This window comes from Taurulus bubalis (assembly GCF_910589615.1).
Source record: "Taurulus bubalis genome assembly, chromosome: 6".
Lineage (NCBI taxonomy): Eukaryota > Metazoa > Chordata > Actinopteri > Perciformes > Cottidae > Taurulus > Taurulus bubalis.
The window spans coordinates 13,783,155-13,810,147 of NC_136594.1; the positions used below are offsets into that span (position 1 = coordinate 13,783,155).

A 26,993-nucleotide genomic window follows, 5' to 3' on the forward strand; every position below is an offset into this window, starting at 1 on the left:
ATGGAGCAGTAAAAACTTGTATCATGGAAACGTTTCCCATGAACTGTGGATTGACGCAATATAACCAGTGTTGGCTGGGAGTTTGCAGCCCAGGGGAGGCAGACTCCTGATGAAAAGCTAACATCACGATGCAGGGAGCTTTTCACAGGTGTGGACTGGACTCCCGTGTGAGACGGTGAGCTGTGCTTGTGGCCAGACGAGACGAGACCTTTAAGTACATACCTTGGGATTTCCCGGTCACGTGACTCGGTATCTCCAACCTGCCTTCTCACAGCCGGCCGCCCGCCCGCTCTCACCATTGAATGAAAAGGTAAACATATTATATAGCAGCATTCACAGACTAGATCTAGTTCCCGGACTATTCGCCCGGACACTTCACGGTTATATACTTAAACCCCTCAGAAAAAGGCGTAATGACACGACGCCACAGGCGCGTCGCTGCTCCGGCGAGAGACGGAGAGGGACAGTCGGTGTGGGCACTTTGCTCCTTCGGGCCTTATCTTTAATAAACAATTATCACAAACCGAGCTGCAGCCCCCCTCCTCCCCCTCCCTCCATGGGCTTCACCAGCGATCGGCGCACTTTTGGCGACATTATTTCCAGATTGAATGCGATTCGTCGTCGCAATTGCGCGACGAGAGATATAATAGACCAACGTGGCGGTCGGATTTGTGAAGATTACAGTCAATAAAGTGCTGTGCACAAGACTGCCTCATAATCCCTGTGTGAAAGGGATGGGCAGTGCACCGGCAAAATCTGACTTTCTGCTAAAAGCTGGGTGGGGAATGGAGGGAGACTCTTCCACACATGCACATTATGGTCAACAGGGTGTTGTCTCACTTAGGTTGAATGTCAAACGCGTTCAGACTCTTATGATTAGTTGGAAGTCCGATTGTGTACACAGTTACTTGACTGAATCGGTGCATATTTTCCATGTCACCACTTTAAACTCGTCCCCAATAGCCATTCAGACTTCTAACGGGTTTCCACCCACTTCTTGACCGTCGTTTTGTGTGTGTGCTGTTTCTTTATTGCAGGATGGCAGAGGTTCCCATGTCATGTGACTGTTTTGTTTCTTTGCCTCCTGGCTCTCGCGATGACCACGTTATTTTTGCAAAGAACGCAGACCGTCCCCGGGATGAGGTGCAAGAAGTGGCCCACTACCCTGCAGAAGCTCACCCTCCAGGCTCCATGCTGGAGGTAAAGCAGCCCTGGACTCCTGCAGTCCCACACCACATCTGATGCTGCTGCAGCTGAGTGACAATTAGCCTCACGCATCATTGAAAGAAATACAACTTTATAGATATACTGCATACTTACACGGCCTGGTGTATTGCAGAACATTTATTTAAAAAGATTCAAACCATATATATGCTCATAATACATTACTATTCACAATAGCCCTGTCTGAACATGGTAGAATATTATACAGGAGACATTCCTGTTAATGTTTATGGGAAAGGAACTGAAAGTTTTAACCCACTGATTAAATACTTTCTCCTTTCCACCTCTCACTGGTGTTAGTTATCCTGCTAGTGTAAGAAATACTGAGGGACACACTATCAGATCAGACTTGGTACCGATGTTGGTGCAATGACAGGAACACGTTCTGTTTCAATGTGTGAATTGACTTCTTTTTTTTCTTGATGTCAACAGCTCTTTTGGCTTTTCTGTTGAGTAAAAAGGAAAAACCTGAAGACTTTCAACTTGGAATACACTAGTGCTAATAGTTCAGAGTTGATATAATTATATTTAGTCCTGCAGTTTGGGTTTTAACATGTTTTTTTAGGTTTTGACATATCTGTGTCTGAGATTTCTGCCTTAGCCTAAAAACAGTTGAGGTAAAGGTTATTATGTTGGTTAAAGGTTACACTTAAATACAATTAAAAAAAGACGAATAACATCATTTTTAATTTAGTAACATTTGCCGAATTAGAGGGCATGGTTTCAATTTGCAATCAAGTTGTGATGCAAATGTTTAAATTCTTCACAAATTCATCAATATCTGTTCTTTAAATGAAATTTGACTTTGAACTTCATAATAACAGAATGTGTCTCCCTCTCATTACTTTTCATTCTGAATGGGACTAATGGATGCCTTAATATATCTTTGAAAAGCCATATTGCAGATGTGTAAAGCAGGGGCCGATAAGATTAATGTATGTACAGCAAGAGGAAGTCATTTTGACCTTTGAGTTTCATTAATGTGAAAGTGTTCGTCCAATATGTGTCAGCTCTGCATACTGCATAAGGTACATATTACACTGAAATTGTTAATGCAAAGCAAATGGACCTCAATTTAAACAACAGCATTTTTTGAATGCAGTGCACATACATCCAGATCCCTCAAGTGGACCAGACCCACGCTGTCGTCCTCAGCAAACCTGCCTGGATGTGGGGCGCTGAAATGGGAGCCAATGACCAGGGAGTTTGCATCGGAAACGAGGCTATCTGGACCCGAGAGCCCGTCGGCTCCGGAGAGGCTCTGCTGGGCATGGACTTTGTCAGGTAAGCACAGAAAGCCTTTTGATACTGTAGTGATTTTTTTCTTTTTTAAATCAAAAAGAAATACATCTTCTGAGCTGACTTGAAGCAACTATATTGACTGCATCCTAATTAAATACAGTTTGGCTTTTGTATATTCAGTAGAAGTATTAACTTAACCCTCTTCAGCTTTGATCAGAAGGGTGTGTAGATCGTCATGAGCTTGTTATGACAGGTGTAGTAAATACTGTTGAAGCATAGCACAGGGACGCTTATCTATTCATCTTTGTATATAAAAATAGCAGTATCATTTCCTGTAAAGTACATGGCAGAAGAGCGTGTAAGCATTGCCTCCAAGCGTAACTGGTCTTCAGGGTTAGTTGAAAAGACAAACAATAAACACATAGATCAAAGTACATAAAAGCTTGAAAATGAAAGAATAGCATTTATAACTACATAACTAATGCCCTGTGGAGAAATACTTTATTCTTTAAATTAATCCTGCATGATTTGTGATCATCAGACTGGGGTTGGAGCGTGGTGACAGTGCCTGGTCGGCGCTGACGGTGATCACCAGCCTCCTGGAGCAGCATGGCCAGGGGGGGCAGTGCAAGGAGGACCCTGTGCCCTTCAGCTACCACAACACCTTCCTCCTGGTGGACCGCAACGAGGCCTGGGTCCTGGAAACTGCTGGAAGGCTGTGGGTGGCGCAGAAGGTCACAGGTAAGCATTGGAGGGTTAAAAATCGAGGGTGCAGAGTGAAGGGTACGTGTATAGCAGAGGTGGGGCCAAGTTATTGTTTTGAATGTCACAATTACGCTTTAAGTCTTCCCCCAAACCAGGCTAAACCAGACAAAAATGATGCATTGAGTGCTCGGATGGTCACTCGGAAATTTAAAAACGCATTGTGCCTGCTAACAGCCACTCTCTCTTCTCAGAGGGTGTGAAGAACATCTCCAACCAGCTGACCATCGGGACTGAGGTCTCCGCAGAGCACCCAGAGCTGCGGCGGGTGGCCCAGGCTCAGGGCTGGTGGAGCGGTGAGGGGGAGTTCAACTTCTCTCAGGCGTTCACCCCCGAGAACCCGCCTGCCAGGATGGAGCTGGCAAAACAGCGCTATAAGGGAGGCACAGAGCTACTTCAGCAACATGACGGTAAGGGTACAGTGTAGGGTAAGTCCTACACTTCCCAGAATGCTTGTGGACACCCCCCTAACAACATTAATGTCAATGCAGCATTCAGTAGTAGGTTTAGACAGCAGTGATTGGAATAGGATAGTTACAGTTTCTGTGTCTCTCCTGCATGCTCTCTGGTCTCAGGCTCAGTGACAGCAGCTGTGATGATGTCCATTCTGAGGGACAAGCCCAGTGGTATCTGCATGGATTCTGGAGGTATCTGCACCACCGGCAGCATGGTATCTGTCCTGCCCCGAGACACCAGCCTGCCCTGCATCCACTTCTTCACTGCCACCCCAGATCCCTCCCGGTATGTCATGAACTAGATTATAAATAAACATTTATTAAGACTATAATAAGCCATGTATATCACAACATGTGAAATTATAATTAGTCTATTCTGTCACACTTTATAGCCACCTACTGGAAACACAAAACTTTAGTAATCCCTTCACATGAAAGCTTTTCAATGTGCTGTTCTAAATTTCTCGTCTTGCAACACTTCTATAAAATAGGAAAACCTCTCTATCACAGACTTGAATTGATCTCTTCTTACAAGGTTTTAGCATTGATTCATACTGTATCAAAAAATTATAATCAACGCAACTGATTGACCGAACTAGAATCTTTTTCAATGTTTTGTACCAATATTATGTATATGTTTTAAATGTGTTTTTTTTACGGTGCCTCAGTGGCTGTTTAGACACCGCTGTTTCACATCAGGCACTCCCACCAAAAGGGAACCAACATGTTCTAAATGTTGGATTCTGCATTTCTATTGTTACACCCACTGCATGTCATTATAAGGGATGACAAGGGGAGAACGTTTTATGACGGAGGTTCAGCTTTGCAATTTATATTCGCTCACCTTAACCTCACAGTTGACTTCCCAGCTATCACTAACAGGGCAAGGACTGGGTTCAACTAGCACTCCAGTGCAAATTGTCGTCAAAACGTCTCACACACTTAGTGAGGTAACACATTCCAACGTTTACACGCATGAGTATTTTCACTGGCAACAATTAACAATCACGTTACACCTTCAACACGCCCTGACTGCCTCACTGGGATTCAACCTGACTAAAGTTAAGAAAACAAAACAAACAAACAAAAATACAAAAAAGAAACCATTTTGCCCCAATGGGAAAACCAGTATATTTCGGCTCACTCAAAAGAACCCTCCCAAAAAACAACAAGCCAACAACAAGTATAGTCCCACAGCAAGAGAGACAAATGTTAACAATCTTCAAAAAAAGCTTTATAATATAAAAAGACATGCAGATTAGATGTTAACAGACATGACTGAGTTTAAGAATACCGGAAATGTCGATCTATATCCCTACCGACTACCAACCGCCTTCAACCCCGCAGAGAAGGGGGGTCTGAAATTAAAAACAATTAACAACACACACACATTCAACTGGATTAAACACTACACACAGAAAACCTGCACTCTTGTCTTACCTCCACGCCAACATGGCGCCCACCTGCTAATATTCTTTCCCTCCACATCTATAGCTTTTTCTGCATTCTGCCTCCACTTCGGGTCAATGGGAGTTTCTGTATCTGTCTTTTTCTCTTTCCTGTCCCTCCTCTTACCCTGGTAGGTCTATATTTAAGCCTTTTATCTTCTCGGACTTTTCTACCCCTGTGCTGAGGGTGGTCTCCCCACAGTTCGGCCTAGACGACCCTGTCAGGAAGCAGCCTCGTTTTCAGAGCCAGGTGGACCGAAGACATGACCTGTACAAGGCCCACCAGGTGGCGCTGAGCACCATGGAGAGCAACCCGGTGGGCACTGATGGATGACCTAGGTCAATGATTGTGATGTGCAGATCCTGGCATAGTCATTCAAAAAATACATCCAAAGCAGAATCGATTTGATTGAGGCTTGATGTTGTTAATGATAAATTACAGGCGAGTCGGACACTGGCACACTGACACTATCAGGGCAGAGCAAAACAAAACAGGACCTCACAGTTAGTGCACACAAGACACATGGCATGAGTGTAGACTCAACATGAACACACTACAAGTACATATTCAAAGCCAAAGGGCAGGGTTTCAATCATGACTACCTCATGACCTCACGGAAGGTATTAGTACTTCAAAACAAAGTTACATTTTCCATTAAAGCCATTCAGCTGACTATCATGTGTTTTAACCAGCGTTTAATATTATTATTATATAATGATTGGAATATTAAAAAGTGAGGTGACAATCACAGAAAGACCAAAGTGCTGTTGACAGACACACAAGAATCTGGTGTCGTAACCAAATTCCCGATGTCGTACTACATACTGATTCAAAGCAATGTTCTTTGAGTATTTTGGGCATTCACACTGAAAAGTGTAAACATTAAAGATGCAATGTTTAGGATGTGGTGGCATCTAACAGTCAGGTTGCAGATTGCCACCAACTAAAACTATATCCAGAGTGGTCGACATGAAAACGCTATTGTCCCTCTGTAGAGCCATGTTTTGTTTGTCCCTACTGGGCAACTGTAGAAAAATGACGGGCGGCTTTGTATGTAGATAAAACGGCTTAATTTAAGGTAACAAAAACACAACAATTCTTATTTTCAGATAATTATACACGAAAGAAAACATACTTATAAATGTTATATTACATTTCTGCAAATACGTCCCACTAAGTGCCACACACTGTTCCTTTAAGTACAATGGACCTTTACATGTTGGCTTAAAAGTTAGTATAGAAGTTTATTATTAACTTTGCAAACAGTAGTCTGAAAAAACAATCAAAAATCAAGGTTGATTTACTAACTTTTTGGGAGCTTTATTTCACATCACATGTTTTTGTACTGAAGAAGACATTTCTGAGTCTGCTCTAAATAAGTTTCTCTCCTGTGTTTCGGAGAGAAGGTGAACTAAAGTGTTGGCCAAGATAGTTTTTCTATGTTCCTTTTAAAAAAAGAATGTGTAAATAGGTGGGGGAAATAAGTTTTGCCAGTTAGATTTTTTTTGTCAGCATCATTTTCTGTAAAATGTTTGTGGTTGTAATACTCATTTCAACCCCACGTTATAAATATGACTAAATACATTCATATTTTCCCTCAGCGCAAATACATGCCGATTTAAAACACATTTACATAACTTATGTATGAGTATGTATGAGTATTACAACAACCAACACTTTTTTCACCTGAAAAAAAGTAATATAGAAAATGATCCTGCCAAAGCCTTTTTTCACCTGTTCTTGAGTCAAGAGACAAGAGACAAGAGATAAGTCTATTTATCAGACTTAGAAAATGGAACACCAGATTATGTTTTCTCACTTGCCTCTCAGGGCTTCCATAGTTTTGTTTTTCTGGGACATTTTAGCGTTTGGCGGATGTATTTTGGTGTATGGATTTCATTATTTCATATTTTGTACAAAGAAAAAATCTATTCACTTAACTTTTGAGTAGATTTTTTTGCAAACTAAATACAAAACAGTATTCAGGCAATTAGTATATAGTACATTTTGTACATCATCAGTAGGTATTCTGGAATTTGAACACAACTGTTGCCTGCTGTTTTGGTGAGCAACAAGAGTATGTAGCAGACAGCCAGATTAGCCTGTAGAGTAAATGGAGGTGAGTGATAGCCGGTGTGCAACTACTGTCATTTAGTCTGCACCTCCCACCACAGACGCCTGGGTGAATTTGACTCAGGACTTTCAAAAGGCTAAGAGTGAGATCTGGATTCTTGTAAAAGTATGTGCTATTTTATACAGGGACTTGGCCATAGTTTAGAATACAGATTAATGACTCCATTGCTTAAGCATGGTAAAACATACAATATAATGCAAATACTATTTAACCCATGTATTCAAGTTGTTTTGACATCTCTCTGTCTTTTCCTCTCTCTGTGTCAGGACGAGGGTTCAGCTGTCTTTGAGATTCTGAGGGAACTGGAGTCGCAGTGTCTGAGCGAGATTTCAGCCATGCTGAGTGGAGAAATATCAGGAGAAGAACTGGGGGACTTGTTTTTTGATTCCGTGGACACAGAAATAAAGTTTTACCAGTGAGGAGGTGGGAGGCTTCAGGAGCTGTATGTGGTGTTGTATCGTGCATGAACGTGTTCCTGTTGTTAAGGGAAAACTTTAGACTGCAACTTGGGAGCGGAGAAACTCAAACCCTGAAGAGAGGATTACTGTAATATAGTGATAAATATCTATGTCTATGGTAATATAATTACTTTCAGTAGCACTATGGATTAAATAATACGTTGGATCAGGTCATAAACCAGTAAAACAAAATGTTGAGCTAAAGTCAGTCATTTCTATGTGTTGTGTTAACTTATGTCGGGTTCTTGCATAACTTAAGAACACACTTGATAACATCTGAGTCAAACACAATTGGATGATGATTTGTAAAATCATGCCAAGAACAGACTATGCGGACTATGCAGGTGCTCTGACTGGTCTCATACAGCTTGTCTCCTAACTGAGTATGAGACCAGTCAGAGTCATCACAATGAACTTTACTGCATAAACGAGGACAGGCCTGACCACGATCCTGCAGTATTGTAACAGTTATCTCATGTGTGTTTTTCCAGCAATTCTTTAACAATGTTTGTAAGAGTAAAGCACGTAAAACAAACATAAGAGAGTAACAGCCTTTCTACAGTTAGGCAGTAAGATCAAAAGGTTGAAGCCCTTATGAGAACTTGAAAGTTGTAAAGTTTTTTTGCATCCAAATATAGAAATAGCCATGCATGGAAATGTGACTGTGTTCTCAGCAAAGCTCATTAAGTGCTTAACATTGGTGCTGTGTTTAACTGTTGTCTTTTACAGAGCCCTCATGTGGACATCTCTATCGCTAGCAGAGTTGCAGGAGAAGGCCCCGGCCCGGGTCTGTTAAACGCCCCATGTTCCTCATCTGATTGTGCTCTGCCTCACTCACACAACACACATCCATCATTAACACAGACTAAATGTCTAAACTGCACTGATTGGATCAAATTTATCATTTGTATCACCCAGGGAGCAATGAGTGCACTTCATTAGTGAGTATAATGATGTAGACTACACAAGCGCCTATGTAGAGCTGTGTAAAGTTGCACAACTGGGAGTGTGGCTTGTGTTTAACATTTTGTTTCTTGTTACAAATTAATGGCTTGTCATTTGATGGCTACCTGTTGGGAAAGATCTAATAAAGAAATGTGCATAGTCTGTTCTGTGTGAACTGTGAGTTTCCTGGCTACTGTATTTGAGTGTCTGTTGGTATTGTTAATGCTGGAGTATGTCTACTTTACATTTTCTCTCAGTTCCAGCCCTCTGTCCAGACTTAAACAATGTTTTGCAAGCAATTCACAGCCTTAATGTTAACAATTCAATTTCTGTCTCCATCTTACTATTTATTTATTTATTTCCTATCATCACCTTGCTTGCAAGAGAAGTCCATGCATTATTTTAGGGATGTATGTGCTTTTCCTACTGTGACATGCCAAAGTGCCTTCTATAAATACAGGCTGATAGACAGGTACACATTACTTCTATAATAATGTGCAGCTCTGTTTAAATTGTGAAATGTAATATATTTCTTGAACCAGAAGCAGTGAAAAACCCTGGAGCCATATCACAGCAGCCATAGTGGCTAATTTTCTTTTTCTTTTTTAAATAACTTGAATACCTTAAATAATCTGCTGCTCGGCGCTCCAGTCCGACAAGTGGCGTTAATGCTCCTATAAGCTAGTGTACCAGCCGCCAATAATGAACCCAAAGAAGAAGATTTGGTTTGGTTGTTCACACTCCATCCAGGAGGGGGCAGTCGTTTAAATATCTTACTGTGTGTGGGGGAACCAAACGGCTTGGTGGTGAGCGAGGTGCACCAACTTAGCTATAACAGCTAGCTACATGTTAGCCAAGTGCTTAACTAATTGTTGTAGTCAGGACTTTGTCATATTGCCGAGCCTAGTTTTAGCATTTGTCCCTGTCCATCCCCTGAAAGAAAGTAAGAAAGTGGAGTCGTCCAACGGAAAAGGTGATGTAACGACAGGTGGCGAGCCAACGCCGTATTGATTATCACTAACGTTAACGGGTCAGCCAAAAGCTGCTTCCTGCGCCTCAGCTTCCATGTAGTAAAACAGCAGGACGAGAGGTTTGAATTCTAGATGTAAATAATCTGAAAAGCCTTTTTGATGATAGTAAATTGTGCTTTTTCTATTTGTATACGAGCTAAAGCGAACTAACGCTACGTTAAGTGAGATACCCTTTTAGCCGAACTACTAGCGAACAGCCAGGAGAGCAAATGTTGTCGTGAAGCTACTGAGGCCACAACTGGTCTGTCCAGGAAGGCTTAGTGCTGACTCAGTGTTTCAACACTGGACGGCTGATACTGTTACTGAATTATACGCCTGTAGTTGAAGACAATCACACCTTTTAGCTCGTCCATGATTTGTGACAACTGCAATCGAGGTCGCTCACAGTTAATGTTTCTTCGTGCTTTTTCGTGACCCCCCCCTTTCAACATGTCAACACATTTGAAGACAACTTTTGGTCCCCTCCATGAATTGCACAATAGTTATGTGCTTAAATATGTTAACTTGTATGACTATTTCGGATTTCTTCATGAGCAAGAGTGACAGAGCAATTATTGGACTAGTGTGCACATCTTTGGTCTCACACCTACGTTAAGTATCATTCATATGGTGTTGGTCCTCTGTTGCCTGTTTTAAAAGAAATCCATGTGATATAAGTGATTGCTATGTTTTTATTATCTAGGAATGGCATTTTAATCTCTCTCAACTCCTTAATTTTAAAGCTAAATTTCATTTTAACATGTTTTTGTTGCAGGCTTTGACATCCACTCCGCTGCTGGAGTTGCTGTGAGGTTATGCAGTCAAATAGGTCCGAGTTCAGTAACAGGCGGCAACACAGCGATAGAAGTTCAAGGCAGTGGGACAACTATGATCACAGATGGGAAGAAAAGCATGAACACAGAGATGTACTAAAGGATTCCTATCAGAAATATGGTGGAAATGGACATGGCAGCAAAGAGAGAACAAGCAGAAGTAGAGAATACAGTGACTCGCCTAAAATGCTGTACAGCAAAGACTCATTGAACAGAGACTTGAGCAGAAAGAGCTCAGCAAGGAGACGCAGGTCTTCACCTGATTGGGGTACTTTTGAAAAGAAAAGGCAAAGGTTTACAGAGAATGATAAAGATGATAAAAGATACAGACTTGAGCCTGAGGATAATACAAACAGGCTGTCACCTGACAGTTTTTCACGTGCACACGTGACCAAGGATTTTAAACAAATGCTTCCACAGGAAGAGGACTTCAAATACAGGAAAACACCTCAAGACTCCAGAAACAAATATGTGCAGGAGGAGTTCACCTATAAGCAACAACATGACTGCAGACAATTGTCTGGATATTACAAAGATAGAGTGGGTCATGAAAGGAGCCGAGACTGTTCGCAAGAGAGGAAACGATCACGAGATCGCTCGAAGAAGGTTAGTCTCAATGTATTAGTGTTACGGTAAGAACTGTGAATGCTTTTTTTAATGTACTTTAATCACAATTTCCTCCATCTCAAACAGAGTTATGTCAAACCCAAGGAGAGGAATGAGAGCCCCTCCACAGATCACAAGGAGTATCGTCAAAATATCACAAGGTTTCCATTGAATGAATCTTCTGGACAGGTGAGTTTATTTCCTTTATCATCAGTGAGAGGTGCAAAAGATTTCGCTAGTACAAAGACTAAAATAGGTTGTTCTCTGCATTGTATCTAATTTTTTTATCGGGAAAGAAATGCATTTAACACACATACTTAACACATTTTGGAAATATAAACATAACTTGTGGCATATTTAAGCATTGGTGAAATGTTACAGTACAGAATACATTTACGTAAGTTCTGCACCTTATTCAAATTTTGAGATACTTAACTTTTTGGCCTGTGGGGCCATTTTCTGCTCTTATACTATTCCACTACATTTGAAAGGGAGGTATAGATTTTTTTAATTTTTTTTAATTTGTAGATTCAAATTATTAGTACAAATCATATGAAATGATCCATTATTAAAGTTATGAACACATTTATTTAAAAAAAATATAATAAATAATATGATTCATGCTATTCTGAAATAGCTCATTCCATATAATGAGTACTTTTACTTTTGGTTCTTTTAAGTATTTTTTGCTGCTAATACTTTTTGTACGTTTTATTTATTGTTATAGTTGATTTTTATAGTATCTCAACATAAGATAGGATGGATATGACTTACATTATTAGGCCGTGATGTGTGGTCATATCACACGTTTACCTGCTTTTGTTAAATTAGTGGTGAACTGTCAAATCATTACATAATCAAAGTGATTTGTGTGTATGTTTTTTGTTTGAAATTTCTCACAGGTGGTAGTTCCATATTCTACACAAGTATTTGTCAAAAAACAATGCAGATATTGTTTCCATAAACTGTGGTTGCTTCTGTGTGTTTCCCATCAGTCTTTTGAGGTTGACGTCACCAACCAAAGTCCTGCTGTTCCTGAGCAGAAGTCGGCCATGGGTTTCCAGCGTTTCCTTAATGTGCTCAACAAGGGTGTGAATGTTGCCACGCTCACCAAGATAGTGACTCAGACCGCCACAGAAGTGGGTGATCGACCGCATTCGACAACTTCTTTATCGAACACTGATCATCCCTGGTCTCCCAGGTATGCTGGAGGGCAACAGGTAAGCCACCAAAATGCCAGCCACTGGAGTGAGAGCGAAGGATTGCAGAGACTGGCTTCTTCACAGCATCGTCACAGGTCCTTCAGCCCAAAGGGGCGGTCTCTGTCTGATGAAAAGTCTCTGCAAAAGGGTGAAGCAGAACGAAGCTACTTCAGCTCCAACAGTAGATCCAGGTCTCCCTCAGCAGAAAACAAGATAACACTGACACCTGAAGATGAGCACAAGCACAGGCAAATGCAGGATGTTTTGCAGGCCATTGGCATGAATTTAGGATCCGAGGAACTGGGCCAAATGACCCATCGGATCCAAGAGCGGTTATATGGAAAGAAAGATAGTGACTGCCATCGTAGGAGAAGCAGGGAAAGAGATACCAGGCAAGCGTTTTCACCACGACCACACAGTAGATCATCCTCATCATCAAGCAGATCTAGTTTTAGCCCGTTGAATCAGAAAAATCACAAGAAGAAAGACTCCTATAGTGCTCAGAGTGACGTGGCCGAGGTACACCAGGTACAGGTGTATGAGAGTGTTGAATATGGCCAGCATAGCACCAGTAGTACCTTACAGGAGAGTGACAAATGTGAAACTTACTCCAAGGAAAGCACTGCTGCATGTCAAACATTGTCTCAAAATTCAGCATACGCTTTCCTAACGCCATCTCCTACATCTGTAATGCCAGTGTACCCTCCTGTAAACTGTTCATCGCTGCCATACCCACCTCCGCCCCATAACCTGCCCCCTAACTTGCCCCACCTTGGACCAAGGCTTTTCATGCCTCCCTATTTCCCTTACCTCCATGTCCCACCTGTGAGCATCTTTCCAGGAGTACTAGCTCAAACAAGGCACCTACTGCCACAGCACATTAGTAATCCGCCTATTTTTAACTTGCCAGGTATGAAACCAATTCAGTCACTGAACACCACATACAAACCTAAACCCCTGTCGAGGCCCCGCTGTTTGCAAGTCATTGAAACCAAACAACCTGGATGAAGACTGTTGAAAATCTGACTGTAGAGAATAGTAAAAGATCTTCATAAAATATACAGCTGGGCCTTCAGCGTTCACAAAACACCCATTGACAAAATTAATATTGAACCTTTGCAAGCACCCTGTCCAGCAGCAACAAACTACAAGGCAGAGAATAACACAGACAAGGAAATGAACAGATCACAAGTTTATTGACAAGCTTGGTTGCATTGGAGCTCGGTCCATTGCAAGCCTATTGTTCTTATATCCATAACACGTGTAACTCTAAAGAAAAACACTATGTAAAGAAAGTGTTTATTGATCTCTGAAAATGTTGATTTCTTGATTTTGTTATTCAAACACCATGATTCGATACATTATAATTTTTGTTGAAGTTATATTTGTCAACAGAAGTCTTTTTGTATTATCCTCATGATATAGCACCCTAATCTGATTTTCAGAGAGTTTTGGCCAATCCATGATTAATAAAAATGTGCTCTACTCTTAGTTAAGCTATTCTCTTTTCTTTTTTTGTACACATGCAGAAAATGGTGGTGTAAATATTTGAATAGCATAATATAAAATGCAATGAATGTAAGTAAATTGCTGAGCTTTATAATTGCACCAATTTTTCTTGACTATATTGTGAAGGGAAAAAAAGTAATTCTCAAAAGAAGGACACATTAGATGGGACTGTCACGTAACGTACTAACGTCTAAATGGTCCTTCATGGCAGGTTGCACAGTACATTCAGTGGTTGAGACAGTACAGAAGACCACAACATCCGACTGGGACAAATCAGGATGTTGGAAAACCACACTTTTTATGGTTTGGAAAATTGTTAGCATTTGGTGTGTTTCGTTTGAATTAATCCATTTCTATAACGAGCAGGTTAACCATACATTACATATATGATCTACATCATATCGCATAGTTTTTATAGATAACATTCTTGACAAATATTGGTGGTTAATTTCAGATCTGTCGTACCTTCAGACGAGCTTGGAGGTGAATGCAGAGCTTGTGAAAAAATCCTGTCATTTTAAGAATTCACATACAGTGCACTAGGAGAAGGTCATTAAATACTTGTACCACTCCTCAGATTGAAGCTGGGAACTGAAGAACTAAGAGGTGCATATGTGATCTTAGTAGATGCAGACTGCTGCAGAGATGATGGAAACAACCCTATTTGCCTGTTAAATTGTGTTGCATTAAATGAAACAAACCGGTCACTGCTTTGTTTGCAGGCAACTGTATGAACATGTTGTAGTCATCAAAAGCAGCGTGCCATTCACTGACTCATAAGCAATGCCTGAATTAACATCTCGGTGACATCACACTGGTTTAAGTCCTCATCCTCTAATTGCTGTTGTTATGAGATAGTGGTGCAGGTTCAGAAACACTGACTAAATTGTCCATGTGCAAATGAGTGGGATATGTTAATGAAAATGTAGACTTTGATGAGGGGAACATGAGAACACACCTGTCTACATCAACGGAGCTGACGTGGACCAAGTGAACAGTTTTAAGTTCCTGGGAATCGGCATCACAAAAAACACACATCCTCATTGTGAAGAAAGCGGCTACATTTCTTTTGAAAAACTTAAATCGGCAAAGTTCTTGTTAACTTTTATGCCGTGTTCACACCGGACGCGACGCGAATTTGCGGCGCCGCGTCCACCGCGGAAGTTTACTCGCGCGAGTAGAAAGAGGGTGTTCACACCAAACGCGAATTCGCGGCGCGACCAAAGGGGCGTGGCTTAGCTCTGTTGCTTGCCTCTGTGAGAGACAAGCGACGAAGCTTTCATTTCCGCTATCGACCATGGAATAAATAACCACTAGTTCTGCTTTATATTTGTTGTGGAAGTCCCAAACATGTCGGAACATGAAACGCCCTCGTATTTGGGTTCATAACATCATCCGTAGCCGCACACAGGTCGGTGAATTTCACCGACTCCTCCAGGAACAGCGTCTCGCGTATCTCAGTAAAACGATAACGATTATGCCATCCACCATGGAAATAACCACCAGTTCTGCTTTATACTTTTTGTGTAAACTCCAAATATGTCGGAACATCAAACTCAAACATCAAAATATTAGCCGTAGTCCCACAACAGCGTCTCAATGAAGCCGCTGTCAGCGCTGGTTCAGGCGGAGCAGCAGCAGTTTCATTCAGAAACGGGGAGACGGCGGTGGTGACGGGCGGAGCTTCTCAACGCTGATTCTCAACGCTGATTGGCTGCCGCAACTTTGCGTCACGCGATTTCTCCGCCAGAGTTGGGATAATTCAACTCACGCGAATTCGCGCCGCGTCCTTCGCTTTGTTCGCCCCAGGTCAAACGCTCTGTTCGCGCCGCCTCCAACGCGTCTATCTCGCCGCAAATTCGCGCCGCAGCGCGTCTGTGGATTGACTTAACATGTAAACTGGTCGCGCCGCAAATTCGCGTCGCGTCCGGTGTGAACACGGCATTGAAGAGGATCAATAGAAAGAACCCTAAATGGGAACATTACAAACTGGCATGGGATGTGCACAGCCCAGAACAGTACATATTGGCACCCAGAACATCATTGTATGCATCTACTGAGCATCCGTAATATTGCTGTCAAGAGGTGCCTCCGAAGAGCCCAAGGGATATTAAAAGACATTACCCACCCAGCATGTCAACCCTGCTGCCATTTGGCAAGCGATACAGAAGTATCAGCTGGGATACCACCAGACTTCAAAGCAGTTTCTTTCCTCTGGCTGAGACTTTATAATTCAGCCTCCACATTTATTTTATTTATGTTTTTCTTGTGTAGTAAAATGGGACTACAAACTGCATGTGGTTGCACAGCAATAACAACAAATAACGTTGTGTATGACCCCTGTATACATAGTCTTTACTCATAAACCGAATTATTCCTGCGGTGTTGTTGTACTCCGTCCAGCAGGAGGCGCTGTTAACATCTACTTTTCAACACCACCGAAGCCGCAAGAGCGGTCTTAGCCACTCTTCCTCACTTCAAGCTAATGTTTAACACAAACAGTTGTCCTCACCTATTCCTGAAGCTTGCTGAAGGTCAGTTTTTACATTTCACACTTAGTTTTCAAAGTAACATGGTTAAAACGACACCCTTTTCGTGATGGGTCAGAGGAAAGGGTGGTTTGAGTCGCTGTAACGGTTACTAGGTAAACAGTCGTGTTAGCTGCGAAGCTAAGCTAATTAAAAATAGCGTTTAACGCGAGTCTGTTTTGGTCTGTAGTTTGGCAAAAAATCACTAAGCGTTCACTGTTATATCACACCATCTTACATTGAGGTTGGCTTGTCAAACGCAAGGCATCGTATTTCCTTCAAAGCTGTCTGTATGTAACGTTAAACCGAGTGAAAGTCTGAGGTACTGTTCCGCTAGTTGGGGGCATGTTAAAAAGGCAATTTCCATTAAATAAGGTTAACATATTTTTCTGTCAGTAAAGTTACGGTGTGTTATAACAGGTCTGCTTTACATATTCCACAGTTTAATTTATCCACACTGTTTCTACTTTGCAGAGTGTACTGGCTGAAGGATGAATCCAGTCGACTGGGATGACGTTACAATACGATCCTTCCAGAGAAATCTGAATCCAAATCTGCAGAATGTTGTTGAGGACATCATGGAGGATGCTTCAAGCGCCAATGAGAAGTGGAACACTTACTGCAAATATGCAGGACACGCTGTTGATGAAGCTCAAAGCAGCATGGGAGTGAATGTGGGATGGAAGGAACTCAGTCTTCCCTCTCATAACTTTTACATTAACAACTCAGAAGTCGAGGAACCAGATGGGGAACCACTTGAGATGGAGGATGAAGAGGATCCAGAGCTGGAAAGAAAGCGAAAAGAGCTTCGAGCAATAGAGGAGCGAATACTACTTAAGAAAGCTGCTATTGCCTTGAAAACAGTTGAGACATCGTCTTCAGACTTTTCCTGTAATGAATCGGCTACTTGCTTTGCTCTTAAAGACAGGGTTAGTTTAATTTTGCAGCCAAAACATCCTGACAGCTTTTTGACCAAGGTGAGTAATATGTTCGACCAGATAACCAATCAACTGTTATAGATCATGATTTTACTTTGAGAATCAGTGTTTTCAGTTTGCAGCAGCCAACCGTTTTCCAGATAATGTACTGTTTACTGCATTGCCTCGTTTTTTCTCAGTTTCGTTCACCCAAAGAGAGAATTGACTCATCCAGCTGGAGCAAAGATGGTCTGGTGCAGGACGACCATCCCCTGAAGCTCAGAGTGAAGGCACTAATACAGCAGAGATATAGTGATCCGACTGTTTTAACAGAAAGCAGAGAGGTTTGTAATGTGTTTTGCTCTTTTGTTTGGTCTTCTGTCTGAATAAGCCCCCTGGTGACACCTCAGTAAAGCAGTCAAAAGGTATCACGGGTGCCTTTTAACTCCTTGCTAGTGGGCCTGGCCTCAGAATCGCATCTCCCAGATTAGCCTTGATGTTGGTGTTGCTATGAACCCTCGGCAGCCTACCTCAAATGGTCAGACCTCTGCTCTCCAGCGTTGACTGCAAGCTCAGTGTATCTCAGTTTCTGGCACTCCTATGCCTTCTTCGCTTCATCCTCCCAGGGCACTGTAAGTACGCTTCATGATGTAAACAAGATAGTGAGGCCGATCATAGCACAAAGTCTGTTCTGAGGTTGGCAGATGAGATTAATGTTATGGTTTAATCACAAATTGTATTTTTTGTGCCTTCCTTCCAAAATTACAAAAATATTAGACGCTATTTGATGTCATAAATAATCTCAAGAGAAATGTTTCTGTATATCTGACCTATCCCAGGTTCCTGACCTCACACAACATCCTCCCAGCCAAAACGTTACATCACCAGACAACGAGAATGACGTCAACAAGGGTTTCCAGCGTTTCCTCAGCATTCTCAACAAAGGAGTGGACATGGACTTTCTCAGTAGGATTGTCAATGATGACAGTGTGGATCTTCCTTTGGGTGAGGAGCACCTCAACTTTCAGCCCCCTGCCACAGAGAACAATTCAGCTCAAGCCTTCAGACGGGAGAGCCAGCAATCAGATAGTGGAGCCTCGCTACCGGGCAGCAGTAGGACCAACAGTGGAGAGAGGAAGACTGACCTGCACAGTCAAGAGAGATCCCTCAGTGAAAGACTTTCCCTACCTGATGATGACGAGAAGAAGAATGACAGTAGTCGATCCAATTCTCCCTCTGCAGTGAAGAAGAAAGAAGAGGAAAAATCACAGGTGGACGAGCAGCGTGAACAGCTCCAGAACATTCTTCAAACTCTGGGGATGAGTCTGGACGTGGAAGAGATGAGCAAATTAGCAGACCGGACTCAGGAGAGGCTGTATGGGAAGAAGCCTGACGATACAAGAGTAGAACAGGAGAATCGGCAGAAGGGCTCTCAAAAACCTGACAGTAAGTCCTCTTCCTCTTCCTCCTCGTCAAGGTCAACCTCTAGAAGCTGTAGTCCAAGCCCCTCTCATTTTCGGCGCTCCCAGAGCAGAGAATCAAGACGAAGGTCTGAACATGGCCACTCGAGAGACACAGGTGGAGATGGACTGACATGCCATAACGGTAACGAAGACAGTAAAGAAGAACAGACATACAGTGACGAAGAATATCCCAAAGTAATCACTTCTTATCAATACCCATATCCACCAAACTATATGCCTGCTGCTCATTCTGCCTTTGCAGATAACATTTTGTCCCAAGACTCACAATACTCTGCCTACGACAGTGGCACCTACAGCGCTGCTTCAAATTCTTACTGGGCACCTACACAGGGTGCTATTCCTCCCTCCCTTTATATTAGTGGGTGTCCTTATTCACAAAACACCTACCAACACTTTTCTGGCTCTGCAGTGGCACCTAACATGGATTACAGACCTCAGCGCAACTCTTTTAACACTCACATTAACCTACTTGTGAATCCAGATCTGTCGATGAGTGAAGGCCAAACTGGATCTATTTCCGGCAATCGCTACCTGCAGGCCGTCAACACTAAGCAGTCAAACACTGGTCGCAGTCGTGGTCGCTGTATACAGACACTCACAAAGGGCCACAAGAGGAAGGGGAAGTTAGAAACTTGCATAAAAATAAATCGTTTACGAAAAGATCTAAAATGGGCAGCAAATCAAGTAAAGAGTTTGGTGAAGAATGGGGTGGCTCCACGGCTCAATAAAGATGATCCTGAAGCCAGTTTGGTAAAGAAAGGGGAGGCTCCACAGCTCAATGATGATGACCCTGAAGCCAAGCAGTCGGAAGAAGAAAAACGTCCACCAACGGAGGTGGAAATAAAAGTGAACTTGAGGAAAAAGGTTGGTGTAATGTTGGTTTGATCATCTTCCTAATCCATCTAATTTTATGAGTTTAGATTGAGTTGCAGTTGCAGGTTTTGTCCCGTTTGTCTGTATACTTGTAAGCAGGACATGTCAAAGATGTGTTTCACTTGCATCTGCTGAAAAGTTGGGACCTGATGAGCTACACAGCAAGTGATACTTTTCATTTGTGGATCAGGGCTCTTTTTTATCAAGTGTCTCAGAGCAGGAAATCACTCTGAAACAATAATTCTCAGTGACGTACATGTTTTTCATATTTCTAGGACCAGGTGTTTTATTCCTGAAGCTTCATAGTTTCATAGTACAAAGAGCTGCTCCTAGTGAACAAGTGCTAAGAAAATTCTGAGTGATGACGTTTTCAAAGAAAGATCCTTTTAAAGATGAAGCATCTTAGTCTAAGAGAAACAACAACAAAAAGCGTTAAGAGAAAGGAAGACTTTTGAGAGGCATAAGAGTTTTAAAAGAGGAGAAAATGGTTGCATAAAAAGTTGTCGGAGAAATAACAGTAAGTTAATGAAACGCCACAGCTCACATTGTGCAGGGATAATGTAAAGGTGCGTTCACATCTCCCACACATCTTGCTATAATGCCAGAAATAAAAGTAATCACACTAAGATATCTGGCAACTGGATAAATGCACCATTGTTGGCTGGTTTGTAGATTCACACGCAGACCAGCGTGGCTTCTGGTATAGGCTGTCCAGCAATCACGGAAACTAAGGAAAGCTGAGCCATTTTCCCCCATTAATATTAAATAAATTACGACAATAACCAGCATGGTCATATGGTATCAGCATATAAATAGGCTACTGGGCAAGTAGGCCTAAATGTATTCAACAGACGGGTGCATTTCATTATATATTATTTATAATTACACCGTGTCTGAATAGGGACAAGATCTTTTGGATCAACTCTTTTGTGCATTTCTCAACTGTGATGAGAAGGAAGCGTTCCTTTGCTACTTTCATAATCAGCTCTGAAAATAATAATATTTTTGGGGGCAAGTGATGCCAGACTCATTAGCAAGTGCGTAAAACCGGAAATTAAGATAAGGAATGAAAGTAATCATGATTTCCAGTGAGAGATAATTACCATCAGTAAATCACAGACGCGTGTGTGCGTGCGCGAGAGATGTATACGGGACTATTTTCTCTATCGCTGAAATGCGATACACAACATTTGGTGGCTACAACAATTTTGGCTGAAAGGCTGCTTACTAATTATAATGTCGCAGGTAACCGTATTATAAAAGCAATGAAGTACTCAAGGCAGTACTGTATATAATGTACAGTTCAAGGGTTTGCCGGCCCTCCGCTACACGTCGTACAACACCCTTGACCTGTACATTATTGACAATACACTACTGCCTCTCGTACCTTGTTGCTTAAATAACCTAAATCACTCAGTTAACTGTTGTAATAAAAAAATGAAAAGCTATTTTCTGCTTTTTCCATCAGTATTTGAAAACTACTGGTATCCGTCAGAAAACTACAACTACAACTGATCATATTTTCAACTTTGCTGCTAAAAGTGTTGTAAAACAGCGATGTCACAGAAAGTCAGTATATGTTAGGAAGCTTCATAAATTACTCTCAAGTCCTAGTCTGAGGCAGGAGTGTTTCTGGTTCTAAGAATGATTCTGAGATGCTTGATAAATACGGCTCAGGAATTTTTAGGATTTCACAACATTTTCAAAAATAATTTTTCTCTTCTTTTTTTTTTACACACATTTATCCTGTACTTTAATTATTATTTTGTGTGTTGATTTTCAAAAATATAAAACGTCACAATAATGCATTGTTGTGTTCTTCTATTCTTTTATTTCAAGCTTGAAGCATTTAACCAACAGGTAAAGCAAAAAGTCACACAGCCAGCCAACTCCCTTCCCTCTCCGACTGTTTGAAGTAAGTAAGTGTGAGGACACTGATGTTTCACAGGGGTTATCTTTCATTAATTAATAAATATTCCCGCTTTGGGCTGCTTCTGTTTCGTAACTTCAGTAATTCACCAGTACCCATTTATGATGATACTAATTTAACATGTAATATGTTAAGTTGTGATTTCATGCTCCATTTGAGGGGTAAAAAAGTTCCAACAGACATCACAGAATTTTTTTTTTTTTCTCACTGAAATCATATCTAATATAATAATATACATGTTCTTAAAAATTAAGAAATGAAGTCTTCATTAACTCCACAATAAAAAAAATATAGTGTATCTGTCATTTGGTCATGTGTTTTATAATCTGTTCTCTTTTCTCCGTAGATGTGTGGATTATCCTGTCTGACGGACTCTGTGGACCTCATGTTCAACATTTGTTTTTTGCACATGCAGTTGATGGTGTTAAAGGACCATTTAATGTGACAATTTTTCCAGATTTGTACTGAATCATCCTCGAACTCTAACAAGTAAATGTTATCTTCCTTAAAAGAATATTTTTGTGCCATTAATTGCCAGTTTGGGTTGAGACCGGTTTTACCCGTATCAGCTTAACATTTGAATACTTTGTAACTCTTTATAAACACCCTTTTTTCTTCTTGGTGCTGTATACATTTGATTAAAAAAAGTATGTTTTACATGCTCTGTCTTATTCTGTTGATGAATATTTTCTTTTCTTTCTTTTAATGTGTCAGCTCCAGGTATTTTGCATTTACTTTACTCTTAAGTTAAAAAAAAAAAAAAAACTTTAGGAGTCAACGCTAAATCGGGGCAGTTCTCTTTTGAGGTAATTCTGACCAGGTCAGCGCTGTAAACATGAGCTCTTTAACACATGTTAACATTGAGCTGTAAGTAGAGCTAAAAAGAACAAAAACAAGCTGAGCCTGGCAAAGGGGAGCTTGTAGACGTTAATGAAGCCAATTGTGCCAACAGAGAGCTAAACCTGAAAAGTCTTATTTGTGAAATGGTCAGTGTACGTAGATAAACCTTTTAAATACCCTTTGAGTCAACACAGCCTTACATTTCTCACCACTTTGGACTTACCGTCAAAGTCTTGAGACTTAACAGTAATTTCTCTTTTCGCAAATTGTGATTTCCGTTTATTTTCAAATGTATCTTTCGGAGCTTTGAGCACCGCAGGCCGATTGCCATATAGTCCCATTATATTCAAATGAAGGCAGGCGTTTCCACAGCCAATATCGCCAAAACAAGGCAACTAACACCAAAACCATCTCAATTGATAAAAAGGAAAAATACGATTTTGATTTTGGGGTTAACTGATTCTTTAAGATACAGTAGATTATAAACCGTATGAGATTTCGTGTCATTATACAATACGGTTAGTCTATATCCATTTTCAGGGGCAAAATATAGTAATTTGCTTTAAAGGAAAGTTTGCAATAGCCTGTTCAAACTGGTTGTACCATTACAACCATAAGAGACTAAATAAATTGAATTGAGTTGGATTGGATTTGCAAAAAATTAACATCTTTGCTTATGTATTGAATGGTGTCAGTAGTGTACCATGAAATAATGGCGTTCATACATGTCCATAACATTTATTCATAGTGTAGATAAGTAGAACATGGTTATACGAATCCAAAAGTATGAAGCACGAGAGGCTATCTATGTGTTATTGAGATGAGTTCACACCACAATATTTTTGCTTTTCCAAGATCATATGCCTTTGCCAACTGTATTTGTGCTAATACACAAACACTATTGACAAATAAACAAATACAGATTTGGCTTGCAACAAAGTTGAACTTTGAACAATAACATACATTTTTATGCAAAGTAATTTAATGACTAAACAAAACCAGAACAATAACCTCCAAATAAATTACTCAAGTAGTCACACAGCAGTCTTTGCAACAGCTGCTCTAGTTGATGCTGTTATAAATAGGACAGCGTTTCATGCTTTAAAGTTCATCTTTCTCCTCTCCTTGACAGAAGCATGATGCTCTCTGGCCGTTCATGTAGGGTCTGCAGCCCAGAGTCCACACTGTGTTGAACAGGGTGTCTGCCACTGTTTCACATGCTGAGGAGACAAAGGGACAGAAGCAGGAATGGCCGTCAGCACACAGCAGTATAGAAGGTAATATTTTACATTTTATAAAATACACTCAGCAAACAGTTAATTTGTCGCAGGTAAAAACCCACCTACTTTTAGGCCTCTGCTCGGAAATTGCATACCCAAATTAAAAAGGGTGTATCTGTGCAACCACTAGGGCTATTTGAATCATTTGGTGTTAGAATGAAAGGCTACACATGTGAGATTTTGTTCAGATGTGTAAATATCAGTCTATATGTTACTGGTTAAGAGTAAATAAAGATGACACACAGCAAAAATGAAAGGGTTTCAGGTCCATCTAGAAAAAAAGCACTTTCAGGATGATTATTTATTTGAAATGATGCAGCTGTAAGGTCTAAACCTCTCCCAAATCATAGCACAATATTCTCTCTGCATTCTCTCTGCAAAGGTTAACTTTGATAAAGTGAAGAAGAACAAAGTTAGAAAGGGGTTTTAGTTCAGAAAATTCAGACAAGGACTCATTGGGGCCAATTGGGGCCCATTTGGGCTATTTGAATGCTATTTGAATTTTCTCATGTACCAAACTATATATTTCACATATATTACTTATGGTGTTCAATACATCCAAATACAGCTGTTTTGGGTTTTTATTTTAAAAAAATCATAAAACAACCTATGATTTACAGTTTTGTATAACAATCGCTTAGTTTCCCCCCTAGTGGGGGATTGGTTTAGATTTAAGCACTTGAGCATTTTAATCGCTTGTATGGTATTTGAATTATTTTCTAATTTAAATATTAGCCAATTTCTTTCATTTGGAGGGTGGGAGGGGGGTTATGTATAACATTTCAAAAGTGATGCAACGGGCTTCTGAAAGGGTCCCAGACCAGCAGTTAACTTTTCCAAGCCCACTTATTTTTATCAAGAAGGGAGATACATAAATAAGAATACTGGTAAGTATCCCAACTGGTCATCATGATATATTTTTCAGCTGTCACATATGTCTGTTAACTTCGGCAGTGACCACAATTGCAAGTACTGTATGCAAGTAGAATGTGTACTTAAATCAGTTGCTGAAGTTGAGGGCAGAATGGTGCTGAAAAACAGAGATGTGCTCAGTAACTCAGTCCTGTATGAAATATGGGTTAAAACAACCAACCTTCAACTTTTGATACAAAGCCAAGACTCTTCTTGAGGTCCGAGCAGATGCTGTGGAGGCACCAGCGGAACTTGGAGTCGCAGCGGTACTTGTTGGAGCCGCAGGTGTCGTAACACATATCCAGCTGATTGCAGCACTTGGTCATGGCAGGGATGCCCATGTCCATCTGGTACACAACAGAGGTGATCAATGAGTACAATAACAAGTAGCTGGTCTAGCCATACTGTAAGTAGACATGGTTAAGGAGCAGGCCATTACTTCACTAGCCAACAGTTGCCTTAACTTGAACTAAATAAAATATAATGCTAATTCTGCAAAACCTAACCTGCTCTGCTAACTAGAAATTAGAGCAGTGGATGTTGTAATGGTTTTAAGTCCCTATGTACGTTCATAAAAAGCTGAAACTGCATTTCTAAGGGACCTTCCTTAGGAATGCAGTTTAAGCTTTTTAAATACAGTACGTATCAATTAAATTTCCAAGTTTCATAATATAACATGTATTTTCCCTGGACAGACAGAAGAAGCATACCCCTTCTGGCACAGGAAGACCGAAGAAGTAAGAGCTACACCCATCAGGCTCCGGCATCTGGTAGCCAGCCCGAGGAAGAGGATCTTTCCCTGAAAGGGGACGGAAACAAAATATCAGATGTAGGTCGTGTATCACAGCAGTTTGAAAACCACGTGGATTTGAAGTAGACCCACGTCTGCACGTAGAGAGACAAAGGTACTTATTTCGTTCATGCCCTTTCACATGTTATTAGACACAGTCCCCAGTCACTGCATGAATCATTCTGGGGTCACAGTCCATTTCAAGATGAAAACATATATGATAAGTGCAATGGTGATACGATAAGTATCAGTGCAATATTAGTATTGGGTTTACATTGTATTGCTGTTACATACAGGCAATGTTCAGACTACAAACCACATTTAACCATTTTGATTCCAAAAAGGAAATGTTTTTTTCTTTTCTTTTTCTCTTAAGGCACTTTATTGTTATTTGGGTGGAAATCAACTGGAGCTTAGGACACCCAGGCCTAGACTAACTCTTTCCACTGCATGTAATCAGTGTTAAGAGCAAACCATAATACATTTCCTCCTTTCAATTAAAATTAAATCGTAAAATATTTTGAAATGATATATCAGTGGTGGCCACAGCACCGGATCAATATCAGTATCCATATTTACCGACTTACCATATCGACAGCGGTATTGGCACACTCCATCACGTCCACCCATGAACTCCAGCATCGAATCAAAGTATCCGCCGACTGTCTCAAAGCCGTCTCTGACGGAGTTCATTCCCCACTCTGCATTCTCGTCCTCTGCCTGTGTGCCATCGGAGGCCTGGTCCTGTGGTGGTGCCACGGTGGCAGCAGGGTCCTCAGCCTCTTGACTGACGGCACTGTGGATGAACAGGCCCAGCAGCAGGGGAGCAATAAGGGCCCAACGGGTCATTCTGTAGCTCAGACAGCTCAATATGGACAGGTAAAAGTGAGAGAGTGAGGGGAAACACACTCAGAGGCAAAACCAAACCGTTTGTGTGACCTGAACTTTGAGCCCAACACAGGGACGCCCTCCTATGTGGAAGAACAAAGTCCAGCCTCTATCTTGTCTTTTTGAAATATCTGAGCTTTTATCATTCTCTCTGATTAACAAGAGGCAGAGTCGAGTGTGCCTGTTCACCGTTCACCAAGGGGATTCAATTACATTTGAAGTCCATTCATTTTAGAGTGAATTGCTCTCGACAGTAAGATCGAGAAGCAAACTGGTTAGAGTGGATTTGATTTATTCTAACCCAAAATCAAAGACCCAACTTTTTCTGTCAACTATATATCAGTGTATTTGCTAAAGCATTTAAATGAGAGACTGTGTTGTGGGTGTTGTAGTACAGACCACAGTCTATTATATTTTAGTTTGTTTATTAGTCGATCATAGTAAGTCTGTAGACTACCCAAATCTCAAGGTATTTCATCACAGGACAATAAGAAATGAAAATAATTGTATGTGACAACTCACGGGACAACACAGAACTCCAGATAAGGTTATATTTGGGCTAACTTCAATTTTTTATTTCAACAAGGGAGAAAGAACCGATACTTCTCATGTACAACCATTGGTTTTCACAAAAAACATAGTTAATTTTCTCCCAATGAAACAATTTAAATTGGGGAATACAATAATAAACATAAAAATAATCACTTAACACAGGTGGAGTC

At 41.0% G+C, this 26,993-nt stretch overlaps 3 protein-coding genes and 1 long non-coding RNA gene across 4 annotated transcripts; 3 read left to right on the forward strand and 1 right to left on the reverse strand.

Annotated features, from left to right (window-relative positions):
- The first annotated feature begins 261 nt into the window (after nucleotides 1–261).
- scrn2 (secernin 2) lies at nucleotides 262–8,831 on the forward strand. The gene is made up of 9 exons (XM_079219102.1): nucleotides 262–310; nucleotides 1,038–1,200; nucleotides 2,327–2,508; nucleotides 3,008–3,207; nucleotides 3,423–3,638; nucleotides 3,804–3,969; nucleotides 5,267–5,447; nucleotides 7,533–7,689; nucleotides 8,454–8,831. The coding sequence occupies exons 1-8, from the start codon at nucleotides 303–305 to the stop codon at nucleotides 7,683–7,685; spliced, it is 1,269 nt and encodes a 422-aa protein (XP_079075228.1). The 5' UTR covers nucleotides 262–302; the 3' UTR covers nucleotides 7,686–7,689; nucleotides 8,454–8,831.
- A 2,149-nt stretch (nucleotides 8,832–10,980) lies between these two features.
- LOC306738323 lies at nucleotides 10,981–12,220 on the forward strand. The gene is made up of 3 exons (XR_013771015.1): nucleotides 10,981–11,118; nucleotides 11,206–11,307; nucleotides 12,114–12,220. It is a non-coding gene; the product is annotated as an uncharacterized lncRNA (long non-coding RNA).
- Nucleotides 12,221–16,848: 4,628 nt separating this feature from the next.
- Nucleotides 16,849–22,179, forward strand: LOC306737421 (uncharacterized protein; the record flags this gene model as incomplete). Its single annotated transcript, XM_079219155.1, has 5 exons — nucleotides 16,849–17,286; nucleotides 17,475–17,618; nucleotides 18,114–19,622; nucleotides 21,471–21,546; nucleotides 21,908–22,179. The coding sequence occupies 4 exons, from the start codon at nucleotides 16,849–16,851 to the stop codon at nucleotides 21,543–21,545; spliced, it is 2,166 nt and encodes a 721-aa protein (XP_079075281.1). The 3' UTR covers nucleotide 21,546; nucleotides 21,908–22,179.
- A 1,323-nt stretch (nucleotides 22,180–23,502) lies between these two features.
- Nucleotides 23,503–26,232, reverse strand: pla2g12b (phospholipase A2, group XIIB; the record flags this gene model as incomplete). Its single annotated transcript, XM_079220216.1, has 4 exons — nucleotides 23,503–23,621; nucleotides 24,775–24,940; nucleotides 25,304–25,392; nucleotides 25,971–26,232. 4 exons carry the CDS (start codon nucleotides 26,230–26,232, stop codon nucleotides 23,503–23,505), a joined length of 636 nt encoding a protein of 211 aa, XP_079076342.1.
- Between the last annotated feature and the right edge of the window lie 761 nt (nucleotides 26,233–26,993).